Raw genomic sequence first — 26265 nt, forward strand, 5'->3', positions numbered from 1 at the left:
CTTAACAACTGCCTTGCTTAGCAATGGAAATTTTGGGGCTCAATTGTCATAAATCAAGTACTATCTGTATAAAGATTTTAAAAAACTTATTGTCTAATAAGTTTTGGACAATGTTTTGTAGCAATACAAATCAGTAAAACTAAATTACTAATTGTGTGATGCAACTCTTGCACTTCAATCTTGTATTAATGGACAGTTAACAACTGTCCATTCCCTATTTTTCCATAAATTTAAGATTCCTCTCACTATTGCTATAGATACTTAAGGATCATTTATACTATTACTACCTATGTATGCAAAATGAAAGATAACAGCATTAAATATTAGTTTGTCTATGGAAGTCTATGTTCTGGAACTTTTAAACTGTTTATCTGTAAGAAGGTACATTTAAGTACCTTATACTTATACTTATATGTAATGTACATTTAAGCTGTAACATAAAAACATGAAAAATAGGGCAGCAGGAAATGAACAGACAATAGAAGAGGAAAAAAAAAACAGTCAAAGCCAAACAATATCCAGCTTTATTAAAGGTACATTTCTTAAAACGATCAATCAATGGTATTCAGGCAGGACATGGGCTACAATTCGCAATGTTTTACAACAAGTTCCAACTCCCCTTTTCTTTGTACTACCAAAATGTAAAGTTACTATATAAAATCCAATTAATTGGAACAGGGAAAGTTTAGAGTGAGGGTGGACACTTTCACATTTAGTATGTTGTTTAACAACTTTTCACAAACCTACCCTGACTTTAAGAAAAAAACAAAAACTGCAGAATTTTTAATCTGAAGATTCACAATAAAGAAGGGAATGTGGCTCAGTTATAAGCCATCCTTCTTCCCTCGGTATTTGACACCAGAAATCTGGATTGCCTGATCCTGTAAGAATGCATTTGGTTTTATGATAGCAAGTACCAAATGCCACATGATACTCAGAGAAGTAATAAATGCGAGGGACACTGAAATAATTAAAATTAGAAGTACAGCTTTAATGTTATTTCTCAAAACAGGCATTTTAGGAATTTCAGTGTTGTCTGAAGCATTTCAAAAACCAATACAGATTGACAGCATCAGGAAATCCTCTCTTTGTGCCCATAAAGATTCCCTCTGGCAAAATTGAAGGGGGACTTTTAAAAGCCCAGATTCTAAGTAACAGAGTCAATGACACTTGTCCCCACTCCTCCCTCTAAAACACAACAACAAAGCGTTATGTGTGCTAACAACATAGCTTTAAAAAAAAAAGTAAAACAAAATTCTGCATTGTTATAAAACTTGATAAAAAATAGTATTTCAAACTGTACAGTCACCAGAAGTACACAGTTATCAAAAATTCACACAATTCACTTGGCATCCCCAGCACCTTCAGCTTTCTGTGCCTGAAAGAGAAATGTAGTTCATCAGAGAGCATTTTACGTTGTGCAATTACTGTTCAAAGGGTCGGTGTTTGCATGTAAGATGCAGTTATTGCCAATAATCAAGCACTCTTGATGGGAAAGATAAATTTAAGCAACAAAGCAAATAATTTTATCAGTTTTAAATTATTTCAAATATCTCCAGAACTATACCATTAAATTCTCTTGCAACTGTTTTATTTGCATTTACTGAACTATTCATCCCTGCATATTGTAATAATGTACTACTTTCTCACCAAATCAAAAAAATTACTTTTGATGTGTAAAATGTTATCTAATTTTAGGTTCTAGTTAATTGGGCCAAACTATGTTATAATAATAATTTTAATTAGCAATTTTATGATGTTTCTGTATCTATATTTTTCTTGACTGTACACCGCCTTGAGTCCTACGGGAGAAAGGCGGTATAGAAATATAATAAATAAATAAATAATAAATAAATAAGGCTAAGTTTTAACTGTTCTACATTTCCCAGTAGAACACATGATAAGCCTACAGTAATGTTTTGTAAACATGACAAGATACAGTTAAAATAGGCGAATGTGGAACTAGAAGTTTGAACATGAAAGTCAAGGAAAAAACATTTTGGTACCTGTATGTCATATTTGTTTTAAATTACAATTAATTAAAGTATTTTTTTAAGCTGGACCTTGTTAAGGAAAGTTTCAGGATTTGGGGGGGATGCGATTACTTAAAACACAACATTGATTGAGAGATTATTGTCAAATATCGCAGTGGCTTCTTTTTGGAAACATGTTATTTCACATAGTAATTTTATTCTGCAGAAATCAGACTTCATGCTTCTTAGAAATGGAAAAAATAAATTGGAGATTCAAAGGTGATTTGACTGACTCTATGAACCAAGACAATGACCCAATGTCTATATTGTTGATTTTTTTGTGAACTATATCAAGATAATTTGGTAAATCCAAATAAAAATTACTGATTCAATCTGATTCACACTGAAGATCTGATCCAATGATTCTATCTGGCTTGTGGATTCAAATTATTCTGATTTGTGCACCCCAAATGCTTGTATTACTTTAAATTATTTGTCTGGAAATGAACAAGAAACATGATTACTACCTGCTTCTTTTAAACAGCATACATTTTTGTTTGATTTCTAAACACTAAAGTAACTTAAGTGTTAATAGTTATTATATACCTGGTCTGTTTTGGCATCTCCATTTTCTGCAGGGTTGTTTCCATCCTTGCCTGCGTCAGCTTTCCCCTTCTTTCCCTTGGGTACCTTTTCAGCTTTCTGATCATTTGGAAACAAGAGTAAATTTGCTAAGAGTTGATATATAAATTCACTTTATGGAAGCAAAACATTTTCAATCCAAGTTGCATAGAGTGTTAAACTTACCTTTGGAGCTGCCTTTTTAGGTTTGGGTTCTGGCTTTGGAGGAGCAGGTTTCTAAAAATAAAAGTACAATGAATATTTTGGAAATGTTTGTGCACTTGATGTATATAAAAACTATCTGTTACACAAATATGCTATTATTAAGAGTTCTTTAGGAGTTTTTACTTTTACTAACTCATCTCTCGAAAGCATTTATCATAAAACATACTTACAGCAGATAACCTTGCTGATCTCCGCTGTGGCTATTTAAAGATAAGAAAAAAGTTAATCCTGTTAGAATTAGCATGGTTCCTTTGTAATCTATTAGAATATTAAAAAGTATAACACAGGTAGTCCTAGACTTAGAACTGATGCTACAAAAATATAATATAGTCCTCCTCAGCTTACAACTGAGACAGTAATTTCTGTTGTTAAGTGACCTCCAATTTTACAACTTTTTTTTGCCATGATTCATTTATTACATGATTGCTAAGCGAATTCAGCTTTCCCGATTGATGCAGGAAGCCAGCTGAGAAAGTTGTACATAGTGATCACAATGACCAAAGGATGCTGCAATTTGTTGTAAATTCATGCCAGTTGCCAAGAACCAAAATTTTGATCACAACTAGAGATGTTGCATCAGTTGTAAGTGTAAGGAAGAGTTGTAAATCACTTTTTCCAATGCCTTTGTAATGAATGCTCATTAAATGAATGGCTATTAAGTTGATCAACTTAATTATGTTAATAAAGAACAAATGACAAAACTAAACAAATACTCCTTACCTCATCCTTTGCTTTGGCCTTATCACCCTTGGTATCCCCTTCAGCCTACAAGAAATTTTAGACATGGTTAAACAAAACTAACATTTATTTTGTATTTAAATATAAATGCATAAAGCAAATTGATGGATAGCTAAATTTACATACTAATTTCTTGAGTAATTCATTTATACTTTACATTTGCATACCTCACAACCATTTGAATTGTCTATTTTTCCTACATATCATTCAAACATCCCTAAATTAATAACCTGATACTACTGTACTTGTAAGTTGTAAACCAGCGGTTTTTCTAATAGCAGAGTGTAATCAGTTCACTTTAAGAAATAAAAGCAGCAAAAAAAAGCCATAACCAGGTAGGTAGATATTCCTTTGGCTACTTGGCTGAAGCATCCAAATTTTGGAAAAGAACACTTGTAGCTCAGGGTTGAACTGTGGGATATTTGATGCTCTCACAGCTTGACTGTTTGCACCCAAATTCTATTTGCAGTGAAGTTTCTGAAGGATCATACTTTTTTAAAGAACTGTTCCAGAATCCAATAATTTCTCATGTTTAGAATTATTCCAATAAAATCAAAATATCTTGTTTTCATATACTGATAAGCACAACTTTGCATTTCTGTACATCACATAACCTTGTGAGTTGTGATAACAGCACTGACAGATGTCTCTTATTCAGTTTCTTTATTCCCCAACAGAGCAGCTCTAGGCAATATAATGACTGCTTTTATTTCAAAATACCATGATCTCAACCAAATCCATGTTAACACCAAGATGTTATTTAGTTCAGGAATTCTGATCTCACAGAAGGAAGCATTTCCCCTAGTCCCTGCAACTGCTAGCTAGACTTCAGAAACTAATCTCACACTGAACTGCTGCAGCCTTTCTTTGCTTTAACATTATTTCTAAATCCAAACCACACTCCACTTTCTTAACTCAGGCAGCCTCTTCCCCAAAATGTAGCTAGGCAATGAAACCCCGAAAAGCTTCTTGCAGAAGAAAAAATGTGAACTGTGAGGCAAGTCAAAACAGGAGCATGCTGTAATAGTAACTCCTTGGCGGTGATTGCTATTGCTCTGAAAACTAAATGGCTGCAGCCTACAAGCTTCCTTCATTTTAAACAGCAAATGCGGTCTTCCGAACAACAGGTGTGAGGGGCAAGATTTAACTCAGAACACGCTGGGCAAAAAGAGGCATCATTTATCAGGCGGCCTTGCTAATCACCATCCAAGGCCCTTAAAACAGGGCTTGGAACGGGAGTGGCCTTCTTATGGTTTTCCCGCCCTTTTTGAATTTACGTGTGTGTGTGGGGGAGGGTGAAGAGAAAAACACAGCGTAACCTCATTATTTAAGCGGGCGAAGGAGGAGAAACGAGGGGCCCTCCTGCTTCCCGCCGCCTTCAACGGACGGTGCATGTGGGTCTCCTTCCGGCCAACGGCCCTCCCGCCAAAAAAAAAAAAAAGAATTAGCAGCGAACCGATCGCCCCGCTTTCTTTTCCCTCCTCTGCTGACAACTTCCCTCCCTTCTTCTTCTTTTTTTTCCACACTCCCCCCCTGCTCCGCGCCTAAGTCGGCGCGTGCCCCTTCCCGATTGGCGGGCAAGGCGAGCGCGCGGGCGATGGGGGCAGCCAATAATTAAGCGTTTTCTCGCGCTTCCCTGCGCGCGCGCTTGGCCGTCTCGCGCTCTCTTGTCACAACTACCCCGCCCCGCACTGAGCTTCGCCTGTATCGTCGCTCGCGAAGTCAAAATTCAACCCCCACCCCACTACCACTGCTCCCGCGCGCGCGCACCGCCTTTCCTTCATAGGCCACCCCAAAAAATGCGCGGCGGTTAACGGTCGCTTTCCCTAAGCCCCGCCCCCTCCTCCATCCCCACTTTTTTTTTAAGTCCCGAAGACGACCGTTGAGCCGTCTCGCGCGCGCACGCGCTTCCCCCACTCGTCTCCCCGACCGTTAATCGCCCGAAGGCGAACGAAGCGGAGGGGGAGGGAAAGGGAGCGAGCTAGCGATCGAGTGCGGGGAGGGAGTAGAGAAGAAGAGAAAGAAAATGGCGTCTGCTCTGAAAGCTCACCCCCGCATAAGCATCCCTCCCTTCCGAGTACACGAATTCTTTTCCCCTCTCCTTCCCCATCGCCCCTCTCGCCTCCGGGCCCTTAAGTTTTTCTCTCTTTTTTTTTCCCCCTTTTCCCTCGCCGCAGCCACGTACCTTTCTCTTGGGCATGTCAGCGGCGCGTGAGGGAGGGAGAGCGAGAAGGCGGCTCGGATTGAAACGAGAAAGGCAAGGTCTCTAGGAGGAAGGAGAAACTCGGATGTATGGGAGGGAAAGCCGCGCAGCAAGGGAGGACGGAAAATAAAAACAAGGAGGGGGGGAAAGGGGATTCCGTTTGTTGGGCTCGCTCGTGTAGCTCGCGACCCCACTAATTTGAATCGGGTGTTTATAAAGTTTTATATAGAGCCGGACGCGGCCCAACCGGTTCCAGCCGGATCCCCACCGCCCCGACCAACCATTGGACAGAGCGGGTCACGTGGCGAGGGACAGACAGCCGGGGCGGGTTCTGGAGGGGAGGCGAAGAGAGAGAGAGAGAGCGCGCGCGCAACTGAACGTCCACCTTTTATCTCCGCCAAAGCGGCCGTTTGGTCCTGCTGCAAGTAGACCTCAGGATTGATTTGATTCTCGAAAAAGTGAGAACAGGTAGAATAAAAAAAAAAAACGGTATTCCTCTCTCTTCTCCCTCCCTCTCACCGCCCGCTACGCCGAAAAGAAATCGAAAAGAAACGTTATTTTTTTTCCCTCCGAGGGAGCCGTTATTTCCCCCTCCCCCCCTCGTGAGGTATAAATCTACCGAACTGGTTGCAAAATAAAAAAGAGTTTCAACGTCACTCTGGCTGCTGCCCGCCCCACCCTGAGGTAAATAAACACGCCTGGCCCCAGGTGTGAATGCGTCGTGGAAGTCATTCTCGGCTGGCCCGGGAGACTGGGCGGCCTTCCCCCACGGACGATCCGAGAGCCGCCAGCCGAAGCTTGCAGTCTTTTTTGGGGGTAGGGGGGGATCTAATGGCTCTTTGCGGACCGAGTGGGGAAGGTGGAGTTCCCCAGGCGCACCTGGCCAGCCGAAGCGCGCGTTTCCCCTTTCGGGGAAGGCGCAGAGCGAAGGAGCCGGCGGGCTTGCGGACGAGAGCGCCTCCGCCCGACCGTTAAAAAACCCCCGTTTTGACAGGAATCTGGGTGCAAGACGCGGGGGGAAGATGGTGGCCTCTTCCCTGCGCTGGAAAGGGAAGAGGAAGGTGCGGTCGTTGCCTCGCCACGGCGGAACGCAACCCACAGCGCCCCCTTCCTTTCCAACCTTGGCTGCGAAGTGCCAGGGTCTCAGCCGGGAGCAGGCGGCAAAAAAAAAGGCTTCAAGTGAAAGAAGGCGCCTCTCCAAAAAAAAAAAAGGGGGGGGGGAATGATGGCTGGTGGTCCACCTTTTTTTTTTTAACCAAAAAAAAAAATAAATCTCGAGGCGCTTCCTTCGTGGGGTCGAGTGGGGAGCTGTCCTTTTCAGCACCATGCGGTCGTGCTACCACAATCCCCATCGACTCCAAGGTCAAAAAACATGACGGCAAAGAGTTAGACCACTACCATGACCCGCCTCACACACAGTTGAGAACGGAACGATACCAACTACATTGGATCAGCAACCCAACTTAGCATTTCCTTTTTATTACTTCTTGGCAACTGGCATGGCAAAATATGGCTGACCTTCTACCCTTCTTGTTTTGACTGGCAACTGGTTGATTACTCTGGAAAGATGATGGGTAAGAGTCTTTTTCAATCCAACTGGGTTGTACCAGGTTGGAAGAGCCTAATTTACATATCTGCGGTGTTAACTTCCTCTACAGTCCCTGCTAGGGACTGAAACTAGCCTGCCACGTGCACTGAATGTGCAGCCATTCTCTCAAGACCACAACAAATCAGGCACAGTAAATAAGTGCTGGCTAGATGGTTCTATTTAAAAATAGCAGAGACTGGGATTCTTTTATCAGATGAATTATATAATTTTGGTTAGATCGTAGCTATGAATGGCTGGCCTTTCAGATTTTGTAGGGAACAGCAGTTAATGATTCCACATTTGTGGGAGGTGAAGAAAAATAAGATAGTGCTGCTTCTCTGTAGCCACATTGTTGCTTTGAATTGACTTCCCATTGGAGATCATACTTGCCCCCTCGTGATATTTAGAGATCCAGAGAGGATTTTTGCAACCTTCCCAACATAAGTTCTTGTGCCATTTTTATTTCACTCTTTTGTCATCTATGTTGGTAGAGTATTCTATGTGGTGATTAAAATCATGATTTTGCTGTATTTGTTGTTAGTTGTTCAGAGTTACTTGGATATAGTGGGGCATGAATTCAATAAATTCAACTATTTTTATACTTCAATTTTTTCTTTCTCTGAGTAAAAGGCATTAGAAAAATGGGATTCTTAACTAAACACATAAAAGTGAAACAAAGTTCCTCCAGTTGCTGTAGTTAATGGCTGGAACGCATCCTTTTACATTTAAAAAATACTGGAAGATAAGTCTTTGAAGCAGTTTAAAATACAGTGTTTTAAAGTGACAAGTGCCAAAAGTACCCAGCCTCAATTTTTAAAATCCATCTGCATTCTATACAATCAGGTTTATATAATTCTAGATAAAACTATTGGAGAAAACTCTAGCTTCAAGTCTTGTGAGTTGGTCTCTTGCTTGAATTATCTAGCCCTAAATTCTAGGACAGTGTTTCTCAACCTTGGCCATTTGAAAATATGTGAACTTCAACTCTCAGAACTCCCCACCAACATAAGGTGACCAAGAATGAGAAACACTACTAGGGACAAGAAGCCTAGTATGGCCACAACAGTCATCAGCTAAATTGTTCACCAAGGATCTGCACAATGGGTATGAACGCTTTAATCCTGTCTTTGGCTCATTGAGCACATAAAATTTCCATTCATGATTCAACTTGACACTTCATTGTCAATTTCTTCATAAAAATAAGCTTAATGTGTCTGCTGACTGAATTATGGAGGAGCATGCACTCTAGCCCACAATAAGCCATACGCAAGACTTTCACATAGGTATCTAGGAGTTTCTGCTCAATGGGTAAAGCAGATGACTGGCCATAGGACTGTAACACAATACAGCACAATTATAATGCTGCATAGTAATTAGCCTTTTGTTGGGTTCTGGGGCACCAAACATGAAAATAGTTGCTTTTTAGTTACCTCTGTTCATCTAAATACCCAACAGGAATCAATGCTCAAATGAAATAAGTTGTTGAACACTTTACAAACACAAGCAATATCTACAGTGACACACACTACAACCCGGAAGGGCTGGGAGCCTACCTTTGATTTCAGTATCATAGGGATTTTTAAAGATGCAAAATCTCTAATTCTCCATTAAGTATGCCATTAGCTTTTTTCAGGAAACTATTGGAAATTTGTTTTTAATGCAGAAAATTAATATATTATCTCCTCATCACTAAAAGATTTCATGTGGTTGGGATTTTTTATTTATATTTTTTGTCACAGTAACAAGGACCTTCAGAAGTAGATATCAAACGAAGCAGTCTTTCAGACATGACAGTGGTAATGTAACAGGTGAAATTACTGCATGAAAACAAAATACCCATTAATTTATTGGTCACCATTTCCCCCTTGTATAAGTTTTATTTTAAAAAAATGGTTCCAGCAGGTTGTTAAATATCAATAGGCTTGACAACTGGTTCATCCTTCAGAATTTCAAACTTAAGTGCTTTAGAATAATACAATCATACTCTCATTTAGTCTTTGAAAAGCAACATGAAATAATTGTTGGCTTCTTTTGGAAAATAAAATGTATTTATAGTTGATGCCCTTTATCTTTTTCACAGTTTACAACATGCTGCACTTTTGTGTAAAAGGACATTTTGTACTGCTATCCAAAGCAGCACCTTCTCAAACCCATTTGAAGATACTGCATCAAAAACACCTTGAAGTTCTGTTGTACCCAGCACGTTTCTATAGTCCAGAAGGATATATAGAGTTAACCTGGAGGATGACATTTTCCTAAAGTCAGAGGAACAATGTATGTTCCTGTGAAACTTAGGTACAATCCTATATCATAAGCTGGTACCAAGAATGGAAAAACAAATGGTCCAGAAACAGCTGGTCTTAAAAATCGAGGCAACAAAGAAAAGAATAAACATTTAATTTATTCCACAATAAATCTGCTTGGGCGCATGCATGCAATGGGGTTTTTCTCTAATCTCCTCAGATGCAGCATCTCTGCATTCCAGTGCAGGCAGTTTTTCAGGATTCTGGTAAGTCTTTGAATTGTGGAAGAGAAAAACTGCAGTTTGGAGAATATGGAGCAAAGCCCCCCAGCATGCGCAGACTTTCACACCTAGAAATATTTGATGCTATTCTTTTCATTTGTTAGCTCTACACAAATACGTTTTGTTTCATTAAATTTGGTAAACATACACTTCAAGTGTCATGGTCCCCAGTCATGTGCATGTGCACATAGAATAAACCTAGGATCCCATTTCATGTCATCCACTGGGCAGCAATTGGACTATTTGCAACTTGGCTCATTTTTCCCTCTCTTCTCTCCCCTATCCCCAAGAGGAACCTTCTTATCTTGCAGCTGCCAATGCCAGTTTTTCTAGGAAGTCTATCCTTTTGTGTTCAAGAGCCTGCAAAAACCTTTGAATCCTCTCTTCCCGTTTAGCTTTGAATTCTCGCAAAAGTGTCCCGCATTTTTGAGTATCTCCACAGGTTGCAGATTCTTCATTCTTCAATTTCTGTAAGACTTGTGCCTTATCAGTTTCTAACTGTTGCCACTTCCTTTGTTCCATGTATAAATCTCTGGCTTTCTGGCAAAAAAAGCAATAATCATGTATTAGGTTTCTCAGCATAGATCAGCAACTTCCTACCAGTACCCTCCAAATGTCTTGGACTTCAATTCCCAGGACCTTTTGTCAGTATAAAACATACAAGGCAAATTATGATTTGCTTCACTGGATTCTCTCCTATTTATAAAATTCCCTTAGGCCAGCAGGTAATGTGGTTTTAGTCCTTTGTCCTGTAAAATTTTGTCTTTTTTTCCAATCCCTTTCCTCTCAACTGCCGCAAACAATTGGCATGGTCACAATTGAAGATCTTTGATGTTTATACCTCGCCATTGGTTTTTACACAACAAAATGAGATAGCTCAGAAAACCACACTTATAAAATTAGAAGCACATTTGCAGCTCATTCCAAATCAGGTTGGGGCAAAACTCTTAAACTTTTTTACCATACAGCCAAAATGAACCAATGAGAATTCACTACTGGAAGATATTCAGCCCATTTGTCTATTGGTTAATAAATGAAACCAGACTATTTCACCCCTTTTTTGGATTTTGAATGTCTGCATGTATAAACGTTCTAAGATTATAGATTTCAAAGCCACTTCCATTTTTTCCTGGGAGCTAATGAAATAATTATCATCTCTCTTCAGAGGACAAGTTCATCTTTTGGTCAAAAATACAAAGTATTGTAAGCAATTATATTACTGTCACTGTTTGCACAATAAATATCCAAGAAATGAAAATGAAAGGACTTTAGGGCACTCTTGAGACCTGTCAGAACAATCCTATCAACTGTTTGGATACATTCCAACATCTGTTACTTCTCCAATGCCCCAAACTCTTTTGTGTAGCTAGGGATAGCAATCATCCTTTGACTTTTCTCTACTATCCTTCCCATCCTGTCCCCTAACATTAGTCTGAAAAACCTCAGCAAGCAAAAGATGCTGTTTTCCTGTCTCTGTAATCTTGGGACAGGCAGTTCCATTTTTTAAAGTACATATGCTGAGAGCCTGAGATTACTTTTTTGCTTAGCCTTTCCTTTCTTCAGTCTTACTTGTAATGCATTGTAGTTCATCTGAAATCGAAGGATGGCCTCACATAAATTCCAGAACGAATAATCTGGCCACAGAACACTTTGAAACACGAGGCAAGAATGGGATGTCTGAGAAAAAAGAAAAGCATTTAATACATAAGCTAAAAACGAAAGGAAGGTAATCAAATCACAAAACATTGCTAGATTATTTCAAAACAAACTTCCTTTCCAAAAAATGAGTTAAGTAGTTCTGCTTTCTCTCTGTTGCTTGTCACCTCCTTGGCACATTCTCCCAGCAATGGACCAATTGTTTCCTTGACTTTTCTTGTTTTTAACATATTGGAAGAACCTTTTTTTGTTATTTTTTACTTTTATTGCAGGCCTTTGTTCGTTGTGAGCCTTAGCTTTCCTCCCTTCATCTTCTATTCTATTTGCTGATATTCTGCCTTAGTTATGTGCCCCCCTTTCCACTTTTTATACTTGTCCTTTTTGTCAATTTGTCAGAGTGTTCTTTATGCAGCCATGCTGGTTTCTTTTGAGAGCTGTTATTTTTCTTCTTCATTGGTATTGTGCTAGACTGGGTTTTTATAATCTCTCTTTTCAAAATTTCCCAAGCTTCTTGAGTTGTTTTCCCCTTGAGGATTCTCATCCATGGAATCCTTCCCAAGCTCTCTCTAAGTTTATTGAAAATGGCTCTCTTAAAGTCCAAAACTCTAGTTTGACTTTGTTCTGTTGCTTGTGCTTGCATAATGTTGAATTCCAATATTGCATGATCACTCCCCCCCCCCAAGATTCCTCTTGCTTCAACACCTTTTATCATTTAATCTCTGTTAGTGAGATTAAGTCCAATATGGCAGATCCCCTTGTTCCCTTCTCTACTTTTTGGGAAACAAAGTTGTCTGCTAGGTTTGTCAGGAACCTTTTGATCTTCCACTTGGTGCAGAGTTTGTCTCCCAGTTGATGTTACTCCCATTACTATTGTGGTTAGTTAACTGACTAGCAAAAAGTTCACTTATTTCCTGTTTGGTTGGGTGGCCTATAGTATACACCTATGGCAATGTCATTTCCCCCCCCCCACATCTCCTTTCACATTGACCCAAATGCATTCCAGACAGTTTTCATCATTGTTGTGCTCTATTTCTGTAGAGATGGTATTATTTCTTATATATAGTGCAACTCCATCTCCTCTTTTATTTGGTCTATTTCTTTTAAATAATTTAAATCCCTCTAGCTGTACGTTCCATTTGTGGGTTTCATTCCACCAAGTTTCCATAATGGCAACAATATCGTATCTGCCTTCATTTACTTGAATTTCTAATTCACCCTGTTTATTCCACATACTCTGCATTGGTGTAGACATTTAAGTCCATTTTGACTGACCCTGTGTTTACTTTCTACATAAGTAGTGTTGTCCCCTACTGCCTTACCACCTGTTTGATTAGTGCACATGGTATAGCACTTGCTATTAAATGCTTGTTTTTGCTTGACAGCAAGGTTGATATTCTTACCCGCCTTAACATCTATGTTACATGCCCTGATAACCCTATTAATTTTAGATTGCTGGGGACAGAAATGTTCTGTATTAATTAATTCTCTCTCCCCACTCTTCAGTTTAAATGTTTATCTAGAAAATCTGTGAATTTAATGCTAAGTAACTCAGTCCCTTTCTTTGATGGATGCAAACCATCTCTTTTGTAGAGTTTTTTTTTTTTAATTTGATTTATATGCCGCCCTTCTCCGAAGATTCAGGGCGGCTTACAATGCGTTAAGCAATAGCCTTCATACTTTTGTATATTTATACAAAGTCAGCTTATTGCCCCCACAATCTGGGTCCTCATTTTACCTACCTTAGAAAGGATGGAAGGCTGAGTCAACCTTGAGCCTGGTAAGGTTTGAACTTGCAGTAATTGCAGGCAGCTGATGTTAATAACAGTGGTTTAGTCTGCTGCGCTACCAGGGCTCCTTTTCATTGGACCAGCTACAGATATGATGACTAATATAATCAAAGCCTTCCCTTTTACACCATTCTTTTAGCCACACATTAAACTCCGCTATATGCTGGACTTTTCCTTTTTGTTCCTTATATACTGGTAAAACCTCTGAAAAGGTAAGCCTACAGCCTATACTACTAAGTTTGTACCCCAAGCTCTGGAAATCATTCTGCAGAGAAAGTACATCTTTTTGGAACAGATCATTTGTGACAAGATGTATAATAGCATCAATATCACAGTTCTTACTGGCATTCTTGACCATCTTAAAAGATACGGCTCTTGTCTCTGCTGGCAATAGCACTTGGCAGACACCTGGCCTCTTTCAAAACTTCCGTATCATTTCCTAAATTTACATCCCTTACAATTAGAGTCACAGAGTGTAAGGATTGGAAGGGATATCAGAAAAAAAATCTAGGGACCCCCCCCCCCACTTCAGTGCATCAGCTATACTAAGGAGATACATGCTATGCTACAGACAGTATATACTATAGCCCCTGGAATATAATCAATATTATATGATAGTACTGTATACTATACTATAGTCCTTGGTAGCAACTGTATTCAGCTTCTCCCCTGCTTTACCATTGATGAAGAACAACAATGGGTATTTGTGTATTTTATAGTGAATCAGATAATGGTCTACCTATTTGATAGTTCCTTTACTAGCATGGCAGAAAGCCACATTTTTTTCAATGATCTCTTTGAAACACTTATTATAGCAGTTTCCAGGAAGAGAGTTGAGTGGTTTTGTTTTGTTTTGTTAAGAGGAGTGTTTATCATACAAGTTTTTTTCTTGTATCCAACAACAAAACCCAGAGAGCTGAATGTCAAATGATCACCAAGCAAGAAAATACAATTTTGCTAATCAGCCGGTGAGATATTGCACTATAGATTTACCTGCCAGAGCATAAAATCACTAAGTCGAACTTCTCCAGATGTTCTGATCAGAATGTCAGGATGAGGAGATTTGCAGGAGTAAAGGCATTTGTCGATGAGCGATTCTGACACATCACTGAGGGGGGAAGGAGGGAATAAGAGAGTAGAATTTATTTTGGGAAGCCTAGTCTTAAGATGCAATTCAAGAATTCACATACTCTGAATTCTTGTTATTGCTACAGTTTGGAGTAAAATTCACACAACTGTTAATGGCTATTCAAGTTATTATAGTTATCCACTATTAGTTAATGGTTCATAGTCATTGGGTAATACTTATTAATAAAGGTCCTGGTTATCTTTGAAGTCCTACATGGCACAGGTCCCAGTTACTTGAAGGACTGTTTCTTCTTCCCATCCTACTATATTAGATAAATTGGGCACCCTGCAGGTCCACTCCCTCAGGTGTTGACACCTGATGGGACCCGAAAGGTGCACCTTCTCGGTGGTTGCTGCAGCCCTTTGGAACAGCTTGCCACTGAGATCTCTACCCTTTTAGCCTTCCACTAACTTTGAAGACCTGGCTCTTTCCCCAAACATTGGACTAGGGTGGGGGTTGAGCTGTGAGGATGTTTGGTTTGTTGCCTGGAGGGGAAGGATATTCTTGTTTTTAAATATGTTTTTATGGATTGATGTGAAACACAGGGGTTGGCTGCTGGGGATTCGCAGGGGTTCAGGAGAACCTCTAGCTAAGATTCTGTGCAGTTCGGAGAACCCCCAAATCCCACTCCTGGCTGTCCCTGCCCAGCCCCTTCCAGGAGTCCCCACGTGGCCCATTTTGGATGCAGGTAAGTGCAGGGTGCAGGCAGAGCCTAGGGGAGGGTGAAAAACGGGCCTACCAGAAGTTCAGGAAGGCCAGAAACTGGCCCGTTTCTGGCCTCCAGAGCCTGGGGAGGCTGTTTTCGCCCTCCTGGAGGCTCAAGGAAATCCTCTGGAGCCTGGGGAGGGCAAAAATGGCCCCCCGTCATGGTGCAGGAGGCTGGCTAGGCCATGCTCACCATGCCCCCCCCCAGCAACCAGGCAGAGAACCCCTTGCTAAAATTTTTGAAGCCCACCCCTGGTGAGACACCTAGAGTCCTTGTATGAGATAGGCAGCCATATAAGTCCTGTAAATAACTAAAAACAATTATGTGACTTCAAACCAACAATACATGCCAGGGACACACAGGTTTTCTTGGATGTCTCCAGAATATTTGGAATCTGATATTACACAATTTACACAACTGCCGATGGACAACTATTTTGATATGAAGCAAAATTGCTCCTCACTCCAATGCCTGTTTCCATTCTGTCTCTACCAGCTTTCTTCTTCTTACCAGTTGATGTTCAAATACAATTGTCTTTAGCAATTATCATATGAAGCTTTTTTTCGTTAGTCAACTTGATTCTGGCAAGACTATTAGTAGTTACCAGTCTTAATAGTAGTATGCTACCTCTCAAATGTTACAATTGTGCAATGAAGTTACATGTCTTGTATATGGTAAATTTGTGATTTGACAGCAGAACCTTTATTCTCTGAGCTAAAAGATCTCATAAAAACATTTGTAAATATAGTTAAAAACTAAGTAAGTTACTTATTTGCAGATACATTGGTAAAAAATGGTAATAAAAAATTCATTTTCTGATAAATGGGTGCACTTACCACCAAATTTCAGGTGCCTGACAATAAAAGCCTTTAGTGTGAAACTGACTGAGATCTGGTCAGTTTCAGGCAGCAGCCCAGCCATTATAATTAAAATCATAGATGGGCTTGTTAATTTGCAATTAACTTGTTAACTTGCAGGAAGAGATAGAAATTTAAGCAATCTCTCCATCCTTTTGCAAAGGGGCAAAAAAGGAAAAAATAAATGTCAGGCACAGAACATGACCACTTAGTGACCATTTCATTTCACAACAAATTTGCTGGAACATATTGTAAGTAGTTAAATGAGAAAGTGCAGTAGCTAGTGGTTAAGGCACTGGGCTAGAAAGCAAGAGATTATGAGTTCAAGTCCCGCCTTACTCATGAAAACCGGCTGGGTGACTTTGGGCCTCACTCTCTCTTTCAGCTCAACCCACCTCACAGCATTATTGTTGTGGGGAAAACAGGAGGAAGATGCGTTGGATATGTTCATTGCCTTATTTGTGAAAATAGTAAAGGCGGATATAAAAAAATAAATGAATAGAAACATGATTTTTAGCCACCTGGAAAGGCAGAAATGCAGCTAATTATTTTAGAAAAAGAAGTTGCATCTAATTGAAAGATTTCAGAGTATAACCTGATTTAGCTGTAAAATACAGAAAGTGCCAGTGGTAGCAAAGTTGAAGTTTGCTTGTTAGCACTATCTTGTTCTCATAAAGGGAATCTTTATAATGATCCCTTCCTGATTTCCCCCATTTTAATATTTCAGGCTCCAGTACTGTAACCGACTCAGCCAACCAACTTGCTGCAGGACAACTCAATGCGGGATAACTCAAGAGAGGGACGAGTGAATTGCAACGGGCCTTGTCTTGCTTTAGGTTTGAAACTTCTCAAGTTAGAAGTCCTCAAGGCTTGAGTGAGCTGCAGTTTTCTTTTCCCATGGCAAGTTGTCCTGTGTTGAACTGTCCTGTGACAAGTTGTCCTGTGGTGAGTTGGCTGCGGCAAGTTGTATCTACTTCACTGATTTTTTTCCAAGCACTTTGCATATCTATCACTTTCAAAATACTCACAGAGTATTTAGCCCACTAAATATTTTGAAAATAGCTTCAAGGAAAAAATGCAGATAGCTCTGTAATTAACCCAAGGGCCACACAAGTGGTATGTTCTAATGGCATTACCTGGGTTGAAGCAGTCCTTCTTCGACGCCCCAAGCCAACTCTTTCACTGCATTACTGATCTCCTGTCTTGATGTGTATGCAAAGCCAATGTTCAAGAAACACCTTTGAATATAAAAAATAAAGACAGATTATTCATTGTGTAGAGAAAGCAGACCAAGGAATTAAGAACGTATCTACCCAGTAGGAAGGATGACACTGTACAGAAGGAACCAACCATTTCCCATGGTCCTTATTTTGCCTGCCAGAAAGGGGTCATTGAGTTCTCTGTGACAGAGTTCACACACTGCATTGAACTTTATAGTTATGGCTAACTAGTCAAACTTAGTCTCAATTAATAAACTACTACCGCACTAAACCATATGTGTAACATGATAATTGAACAAATCCACACTTCATTGGGTTCATTTAATATGTTAACTCGTACTGTTTTCCAAATTTACAAGCATGATTATGTTTCCCCCAGCATTCTATGTGAAAACTAAACAAATCATATTATGGTTACTGAACAAACAAATCTAGCCTGTAATCAAGACCCAGAACTCTAACATTTTATTTATTAATCATATTTACATAGCCACCCATGTCATAAAACGTGACTCTGGACAGCATACAATAAATAACTTAAGAAGGTGTTACAGTAGTTCGGACAGTTAAAGAGATATTCCATGCACAAAAGCGATGTTCCTCTATATAGTAGCTGTAGGCAAGTAACAAAAGAAATATATGGTGCTCTAAAGTCCTACTTGGTGGTTGGTCACTGTAGTTGAAAGGACCTGAAGTAAGGCCACCATTGGGCTAATCATACTGAGCTTTCTTAAGAATCCCAATCTGCTGGAACATGCTTTTGAAAAGAAAGGCAGCAGAGAGACACTTGGAGATACTGTATAGAGAATGGGAGGGCAAAAAAGGACAATATGTAGCTACTGGTAGCTCTCTGTATATGGGAAGCGGCATCCAAGATAAAATTCTAGCCTGGTGTAGCATGGTCCTTGATCTGAAAAAGAAAACAACTTATGCAGTTCTGGAATAGAAGAAAAAGTTCAAGAAACTGGAAAAGAACTCACGTGTTATAATGCTTAGTTGCCAGCACAACCTTAGCAATCAGTTCCTGGATATCCTGAGGCAGAAGGGACACATCGCCAAGAACTCGAATACACACACCATGTTTCTCCAAGTTCTCTCTAAGGAATGAAGAAGAGAAAAACTGAATTCTTAAAAAAAAAGGAAGCCAAGACTAAGCAATATCTATAAAATCACATAACTGAAACTTGGTTATTCAGAAATAAAGTGATAGCTTGAAACAAAAGAGGTGTGATGTGGGGAGAGAAACATACATCAAATAGATTTCCTCATGAGCAAGAGAGGAAATGCAGCTACATGCAATATAGTAAGACAGCAAGAGGTTTGAAATTTTCCCATCAGGAAAATTCTCCAGACTTTTAATATACTATCTGGTAAGTTAGGGTATTCAAATGGCATTAAAATTAGCAAACGTGTATTATTGTAGTGGATGAAAAAGTCACCTACTACGCACATGATGGCATTAATTTACTTAACTGCTCTTCATGATTCCAAAGGTGAATGGATAAGCAACATCTGTCCTTAGCAGTCACATTGCTCTCACATTCTTCTCAGATGCAGCTCTCTCCCCAAAATTACATAACCAAGCACCTAACTGGCCAGGAATATCAGTAATTGTATGTGGAAATACAAAATATTAAATAAATTGATATACATTGGCTTGTCACTGACTGAATTTATGCACTGCAGAAAGCTACAATATAATTCATATGGTTTTGGCCTAAAACGCTGCGTGAACCCAGCTATTATAGGCTCTTCAACCAACTATGTTTAGCATGATGCATGAACTCAGCGAGTAATAATCATCTTGACTGAATGTGAAGGGGACTTTCACATTCTAAACAATTTAAGAGAAATATATACAATCATACAGGTAGTCCTCGATTTATGACAATTTGTTTAACAGCAGTTTGAAGTTCTGATGGTACTGAAAATGTGAGTTATGACCTGTCCTTGAAGTTATGACTCTTGCAGCATCCTGTGGTCATGTGATTGTAATCTGCAACCTTCCCAGCCTGCTTCTGATGAGCAAAGTCAATGGGAGAGCAGGCAAAGAAGACTGCAAATCATGATCACATGATTAATGACTGGAGATTCACTTAATCATGGCAAAAACATGAAATAGAAAAAAATAGTCTTACTGTTCTTCAAGAAGACGGATGAATTTTTGCCTAGCCAATTGCATCAAGCCCTCAACTTCTTCTTGAGATCGCTTGAAATTCTCAATGCTAAAAGCATAAACTGTGACTTCCCGGACACCCAGACTCAAGCACCATTGTAATGTCTATAGAGGAAGACAAGTTAAGGCAGAATAAATAAAACCTTGGTTTAACCTCTCCATTTAGTGGATGCGATAGATTGCAATAGACAGATATCACCCTCCAACTATTGGGCAAGTCCATTCCATCTGAATCTGAAGGTGGCAATTTAAGTTAATTTAATATCACTCAGTGATTTACAGATATGTCATTTGCATCACATTATCAAATGATGCAACGTACAACACTGGCAGGGATTTGGGTAATTTAATTAAATTGCCTTGAATGATTTGTGTTTTGGCCTATGTTTGGGGTTAACAGACATTTCCTCCCTGCTGTTGATCCATTCAACTGAGGCTCTACTATAATTATACATTACTTTTTGGGAATTTTAGACGGCTGATGCAAGAGAGCAAGTAACATTTACTGCTGTTTAGCAACAAGTTTTCCCTTCTCTTAAATGAAGGGTGTACAATTCTTACTGGCTCAAGTGCTGCATCAGGTTTTACATGGAACACCAAGGACTGCATTCGAAAAGTAATTAGGACCAAGCCCATTTTGTGAGGAGAATTTAGAGAAATTTAAGGAGTGAAATTATTACCTTAAAACTTGCAAAATAATCAACTTGCTTAAAAAAAAAAAAACAGGATGGAAAACTCCCTCTTTTTTTTTAGCCCACTAACTTTCCAAAGACTCTTTTTTGTGATATTAATCACAAAAATGGGATGCTGGCAGGTTGCACAAGGCAAAAAGGCAATCCACCTTTTTGCATCCTACTAAATTAACTGACTGGAATTGATGAACTGCAAATCAGACGCAACTGGTATCCTGGTATATGTACATAGCACATCACTGGTTTTTCCCTCGCAAGTTACAAACATCCAATCTAGAAAAATCCAAAGAGGAAAAAAAGAGATCTCTTTTTCTCGCTCTCAGCAGTGATTTCCTCCTCTCCACTCAGTGAACCGAGCAACGAACAGATTCTTAGCAAAGTTCCAATCTGATCATTTCAAAGGGTTTTTGAAATTAGTCCAAGTAGCTCCTATAGGTTTCCTACTAGTTTCCTAACAGAGGAGTCATGCTTTGGCATATCTTAGTAATCACTTTGGGGTAAATCATCTTTGTATTCTTGATATGATGCTCAGGAAAGATTCTTTCCTACCTGTGTTAGTTTTGCAAAACCCTGTGAATGTCCTTCCAGCTTCTTCACTTGATGCTTCTGAGCATAACGACGATTGCCATCCATGATGAATGCAATGTGCTTGGGCATTGGCCCTGCCTGGAATTGAAGCAAGAAATATTAGCCCGAGAGCAAGAGATCTGCAGTCAGCAAAAGTGGGACGAGAATCGTTTTGAGATGCCCCTGCATTTGAAACATGAATTCTCTGCTCTGACCTCCTTAAGAAGAACACCAGGAATAAATCATGAAGTTTGCTCCTGACCAATGGGTCTACAACCACCGTTATCCTGCTGATGGAGTTGCAGTTCTATACTCCTGAAATACTGGCCTAAAATGTAAATCTCACCTTGCCTTCCATAAAATACTATGATAGGCATTAAAAACCAATGATTCCCAGAATAGAACCAGAATATAAATATGGCAGCATGAAGAAGCCATACAAACTTCAAGGATGGGCAAAATATCAAAGCTTCAAATTCTGGGAACATAACTTGGCCACTTATTAGCAAAATACAGTAGGGACAGCAGACATGAACAATTCCTCTACTCCTAAATTCAGTGAGTGGCAGCTTTGTGCAATTCTGGCCCCAAATCTTTTATTGATGGTTGTATAAGAGTTACAAGCTTTAGTATTCTTTTGCCCACTGTATCCAAGCAGATATCTTTTTGTCCTCACAGAAATTTGCCCTTGGATCTTTTACTCACAGATACATTAACAAATAGAATCTACATGAAGAGGAAGACAATTTTTAGCTGGCGCAATTTAATTATCTAGGAATACAATTCTCAACTGTGATCTCTTCCAAAGTTTTGGGCAAGGATACCCATCATCTGACCCCCCAGCTAAACTGGCTGGAATAAGTGACATTGAGGCCAAAGCATCAGGAAGAGCTTCATTTGAAGAAAGCTGTTCCCCCATCCCTTAAATATTAAACATTCTGATCTAATATTTCTAGGTAAGTATTACATTTCAGTAACTGAAGATAACATTGAGTTAGTACATACCTTTATTACGCTAGCACAGAACCTCTCCAATAGGGACAATTCGCCTTCTCTTATCCACGACATGGCGCTTCCTCTCAAGAACACGTCTTTGAAATGAAGAAAACAAACGCCAATGGGCAGGAATTCTGAGACAGAAAAGAACCTTTGGATTCATAAGTATACCAACTCTTCACATATGAAAGCCAGCACCATCTGCCTTCCCCAAATTTTGGTATACTGGAATTTGTGAAGGCCAGGCTGAGTGCTCTCCTCACTTGAGGGATGACAAATTAGGCTAGATTATCCCTCTTACCCTTTTCCCTGCAATGTTCTTGTTGTTTTGCTTGGGGAAGGGAATATAGATTTCCACCTAAGTATTCTAACTAACCTAATGAAGCCAGTTTGGTATAGTAGTTAAGGCATCTGGGTAGAAAGCAGGAGGTTGTAAGTTCTATTCCCACCTTGGGCCAGTTCACCAGAAGATGTTGCAAATTATCTCTTTGTTGAAGACACAAGGAGAAAAAGAAACTTCATAATAAACATTCACATGGTTGTTTTAGTGAAATGACAGGAATAGAAGCATGACACTCCTTTTCAAGGGGGGGGGGGTTTGTTCTTTCTACAGGCCCTTTCCAAGCTAAAGTACTCTTTTACGCAAACTGGTTGCCTTCTGACCTCCCAAAAGCCTCTAGCGGTTTTTTTTCCAGCAACAATTTCAAACCGATCTACCCCTGCTGTCTTCAGGGAAATTTTTAAAATCTTCCAGCCAAAATTCTTCTGGGAATTTTCTATAGTCACCCCCTTCAAATATGAGCCAGGCCCAGCTGTGCTTATTTCAAAGCCCAGACAAGGATGGCCAGGTGCTACTTCAGCCTCAGGGCTAATGGTTTAAGAAGTTCGCTTTCATTACTGTGAGGGGCAACAGTATTCCCAAAGACTAAATGTAATTGTATCATTGATATTTTTCATCTCGTAGTAAAATTATAATAGAATATAAACAGATTAAAGGTTAATATTTGCAAATGATATTTATAAAGAAATGCAATGAATTAAGGGTTTGTTTTTTGTAAAATACAGGCTACTCTCTCGTCATACCAACACTCTTTTTTCAGTTCTAGTTGTTTTACAAGTGCAGCAGTACAAGTCTATGCACAGACTTTTACTGTTTACACAGAAGCCAATTTAAATAAAATGTACAACATCGTGCAGTGTCCTCTGTCCCATAGAATATAACCTTGCTTCCTTGGTACACACACCTGAATTCAAATCAGATTGTTCCACTGATTCTTTTTTCTTTGCACTCATTTTGCCTGCCTGGATTTGTTAGGATGGAGAAATACTACCCCTTTCAGGCTAAATCCTGTTGAGTTGGCTGAGATTTATTCTTGTGACAGATTTCATCAGAGCCAAACCAACCCAGCGGGAGATAGGCGCGCACCGTATTGCTAAACTGAGTTAGCATTCAACCTTGGTTAAGCTTTGCGTGGCTCGCGTGGCTGTGCAAACTCACCCAGCCCAGTTCACTTTAGGTTTGGGATATACCGCCCCACGCCAGTCCTGCAAATTGCATGAAACGAGAAACACTCCCGGGGAATGCCATGAACCAAAGGGCTTTTGCACGTGTACGTGAGGATACATACATACATACACATATACATATATATATATATATACACACACATACACACACGCCATTGGGGGGCGCGTTCGGAAGCACCGCGGTGGAACCTCCCCCCCCCCATTAGAAACAGAGGCACAAGCGGACCCCGCTCCTCCCCGTCCCACCCGCTTCATTCATCGCCTCCATGCAAGCGCCAAAAGCAGGAGCAGCATCGGTCCGGAGCTCTCCCCCCCCCCCCGCGCGCTTGCGTCGTGCCTACCAGCCCTTCCTTCCTTCCTTCCCCTCACCTGTCGGGCTCCAGCTCGCGCCTGCCTGCGCCTCGGCGGTCCCGCCACGACTCTTCTGCCAGGGGTGGGACTCGCCCTTCCGTATATGTCACGCCGCCCCGGCTTGCCGGCTTGCGTCATTCTCTCGCAACAGCACGCGCGTATTGCGGGGGGCGGGGAGGGAAGGAGGGAGAGGTAATGAAGGGGCGGGGCCGGGAGGAGGGCGGAGCCGAGCCGAGCTTTTGCGGAGTCGATCCGAAGCGCCGGTTGGCCGTGAGGCGACCGTTGAGTGGCGCGCGGGAGAGCGGCTGATTTGAGTGGCAGCCGCTCCTGAGGGTGAGGGTGGCGGTTGTCATTTGAATGCTTGTCCTCTTTCCTCTCCCCCCCCCCCACCCCGCCGCCATTGCTGCCCTCCGTATCGTTCCTGAAGGGCGTTTTGGGTGAAAGGACGCCGAAAGTAATCTAGGTTGGGGAAGCTAAATGGAATTCGCAGCGGAGTTTTTTAAGTCCGCCATGGAAGGAATTCCTAGGGCAGAGGTCTTCAAACTTGGCAGCTTTAAGACTTGTGGACTTCAACTCCCAGAATTCTCCAGCCAGCATAGCTGGCTGGAGAATTCTGGGAGTTGAAGTCCACAAGTCTTAAAGCTGCCAAGTTTGGGGAGCCCTGTCCTAGGGTGTTCATTGAGCCCAGTTATTTATTTATTATTTATTTATTGGTTCGATTTATATGCCGCCCTTCTCCGGAGACTCAGGGCGGCTTACAATGCGTTAAGCAATAGCCTTCATACTTTTGTATATACCTGCTCAGTAGGGCTTTCGCCCCCCCACCAAGCAGTGTTTTTTTTTTTATACAAAGTCAGCTTATTGCCCCCACAATTTGGGTCCTCATTTTACCTACCTCGAAAGGATGGAAGGCTGAGTCAACCTTGAGCCTGGTGAGATTTGAACTTGCAGTAATTGCAGGCAGCTGGTGCTACTTAACAGCACTAGTCTACTGCGCCACCAAGGCTCTTGGTGAACTTCCAGGCGAGCGTTTTTTATAAGAATGTTTTTTTTTTAACCCAGCATTGGGGATTCTGGGACTTGAAGTCCGCACACCTTCAAGTTTGCCAAGTTTGAGCAATCCTGGACTGTAGATTGTAGCCTGACACCCCGTGGGACTTCTGCATAAATTGTACCCATCCAGTATGTCATTTCCCAGTTGTGTTATTTTTTTTTATGTGGAAATATAAGCTAGTTTCTGCACTTGGTTTCCCCCCCCCCAGTAGTCACTAAGGAAACATTTGAAATGTGGATTTACAGACGATGGTTAGATATAAACTGGGTTGACAAAATCACAAATGAGGTGATAAGCCACCTGGGAAAGCCAAGGGAAATCATCAAAGCCATTAAAAAGCAAAAGTTAGAATATTTTGGACATGTGATGCAACACCCAGAAAAATACGGCATCCTTCACTTAATCCTCCAGGGAAAGATTGAAGGCAAATGAGGTCCAGGCAGAAGAAGAACATCATGGCTTCAAAATCTAAGGTTCTGGTTTGGACAAAACTCAACAGCACTTTTTCATGCGGCTGTTGACGAAAATAGGATTGCCAACATGATCGCCAACATCCGATGATGGATATGGCACAAGAAGAAGAAGTCACTAAGGGCTTAATTCTACAGTGTGTTGAAAATTAAGGAGGGGGGGTTGTAGTATTTTTAAAGGAACTACCAGTATGTTACAAAGGGTATTCCTATCAATATAGAAAGGAAACAAAGCTGCTGTTTAACAGAATGTTTCTTGCAGTTGTTTGGGAACGAAATTTAACATTTCCCCTTTTTATTAAGACTTATCAAGAAAGACATCAAATCCATTTGGCAAAATTGCTATGAGGATGAAGGGGGTGGGGTGATAATCATGTGCATCCCTGCCCCAAGCTTTTTGGAAAGATATATTGTAAATAATGATTACAAAGGTGTAATTAGTAAGGAGTGTGCCTTAGCTTGCCAGCAAATACCTGGGCAGCCACTAGATGAGAGCTCAGAGATACAGAAAACTTCTATAGTTTTTTCCATGGCTTGCAGAGATAGATAGATAGAGAGATAAAAAGAAAATTATTAAGGCAGCTTTTTCAATAAATTTAAGCTTATTTGACTGAGACATGCTCAGTAAAGTTACTAGCTGGGGCTTCTACAACATACTAGATCGGGGTGTCCAACCTTGGCCACTTTAAGACTTGTACTCTCCAAATTCCCCAGCTAGTATGGTTGGCTTAGGAATTCTGGTAGTTGAAGTCCACAAGTCTTAAAGTGGCCAAGGTTGAACACCCTTGCGTTAGACCAAGCTAAAATGGCAGTAGAGAGCTTGTAGTTGTTGTAGTATTGTTGTAATTGTTGTAGTATTATGAGAAGGAGGACATTATTTTAGCATATTATGTGAACCGGGGCATAACATTTATGTGACCAAATATGCTAATTTATGTAAGGATAGCAGTTACACTTTGCTAGGCAATTATTGTGTGAGCCTTGTCACTATGAAGTGATAATGAGAGGTGGCAAATAAATTTAACAAATAAAAATAATAAATAAAAGCAAAACTGAGAGGTCAAGAAAGAGTAAAATACTTTCTCAGAGATATCCATAGGGTGGAACAAAAAAGTTGAATTGGTGGCTGCAATGATGTAATTGAAGCTCTTCTTGTTTTTGTGTGTGTGTTACACAAAATATCTTCTTAAAAGAATCAGGAAAAC

At 40.4% G+C, this 26265-nt stretch overlaps 3 protein-coding genes across 14 annotated transcripts in view; 1 reads left to right on the forward strand and 2 right to left on the reverse strand.

Annotated features, from left to right (window-relative positions):
- Positions 1–506: 506 nt before the first annotated feature.
- On the reverse strand, positions 507–6898 carry HMGN2 (high mobility group nucleosomal binding domain 2). 3 transcript variants are annotated; one of them, XM_034413550.3, is made up of 6 exons: positions 5743–6898; positions 3540–3584; positions 2990–3019; positions 2781–2831; positions 2580–2675; positions 507–1378 (listed from the first exon to the last, which is right to left on the reverse strand). In XM_034413550.3, the coding sequence occupies exons 1-6, from the start codon at positions 5755–5757 to the stop codon at positions 1343–1345; spliced, it is 273 nt and encodes a 90-aa protein (XP_034269441.1). In that variant the 5' UTR covers positions 5758–6898; the 3' UTR covers positions 507–1342. The 3 variants fall into 3 exon arrangements, with proteins under 3 accessions (XP_034269441.1, XP_087732401.1, XP_087732400.1); XM_087876275.1 differs by having other exon boundaries at positions 2580–2704; positions 5743–6897; XM_087876274.1 differs by lacking the exon at positions 5743–6898 and adding an exon at positions 4877–5500.
- Positions 6899–9045: 2147 nt separating this feature from the next.
- DHDDS (dehydrodolichyl diphosphate synthase subunit) lies at positions 9046–23708 on the reverse strand. 3 transcript variants are annotated; one of them, XM_034413543.3, is made up of 9 exons: positions 23555–23708; positions 21668–21792; positions 20645–20761; positions 19366–19508; positions 18208–18324; positions 17144–17245; positions 14309–14423; positions 11442–11549; positions 9046–10412 (listed from the first exon to the last, which is right to left on the reverse strand). In XM_034413543.3, the coding sequence occupies exons 2-9, from the start codon at positions 21728–21730 to the stop codon at positions 10173–10175; spliced, it is 1005 nt and encodes a 334-aa protein (XP_034269434.1). In that variant the 5' UTR covers positions 21731–21792; positions 23555–23708; the 3' UTR covers positions 9046–10172. The 3 variants fall into 3 exon arrangements, with proteins under 3 accessions (XP_034269434.1, XP_034269435.1, XP_087732402.1); XM_034413544.3 differs by having other exon boundaries at positions 21668–21753; positions 23555–23706; XM_087876276.1 differs by lacking the exon at positions 23555–23708 and adding an exon at positions 22035–22139.
- A 48-nt stretch (positions 23709–23756) lies between these two features.
- The window catches only part of LIN28A (lin-28 RNA binding posttranscriptional regulator A), a 105258-nt gene continuing 102749 nt past the window's right edge, over positions 23757–26265 (forward strand). For all 8 annotated transcript variants that reach the window (XR_009622529.2, XR_009622532.2, XR_009622527.2 and 5 more), the window contains exon 1: positions 23757–23869. The gene's annotated coding sequence lies outside the window, so the exon portion shown is untranslated. The remainder of the gene's footprint in view (positions 23870–26265) is intronic.

Source organism: Pantherophis guttatus, chromosome 10 (genome assembly GCF_059756535.1).
Source record: "Pantherophis guttatus breed Tessera chromosome 10, ASM5975653v1, whole genome shotgun sequence".
In the NCBI taxonomy this organism is placed as follows: Eukaryota; Metazoa; Chordata; class Lepidosauria; order Squamata; family Colubridae; genus Pantherophis; species Pantherophis guttatus.

Excerpts from the sequence above, each read along its gene's own strand:
- HMGN2 (XM_087876275.1), bottom strand. Across the intron at positions 2,832-2,989 it reads GATCAGCAAGGTTATCTGCT|AAACCTGCTCCTCCAAAGCC; the intron begins GTAAGTATGTTT and ends TTTTATTTTTAG. Across the intron at positions 1,379-2,579 it reads GAGATGCCAAAACAGACCAG|GCACAGAAAGCTGAAGGTGC; the intron begins GTATATAATAAC and ends TTTCTCTTTCAG.
- DHDDS (XM_034413543.3), bottom strand. The coding sequence starts at position 21,730 with ATGTCGTGGATAAGAGAAGGCGAATTGTCCCTATTGGAGAGGTTCTGT. Across the intron at positions 18,325-19,365 it reads ATCCGTCTTCTTGAAGAACA|AGAGAACTTGGAGAAACATG; the intron begins GTAAGACTATTT and ends TTCATTCCTTAG. Across the intron at positions 10,413-11,441 it reads TGAACTACAATGCATTACAA|AAAGCCAGAGATTTATACAT; the intron begins GTAAGACTGAAG and ends TTTTTTTGCCAG.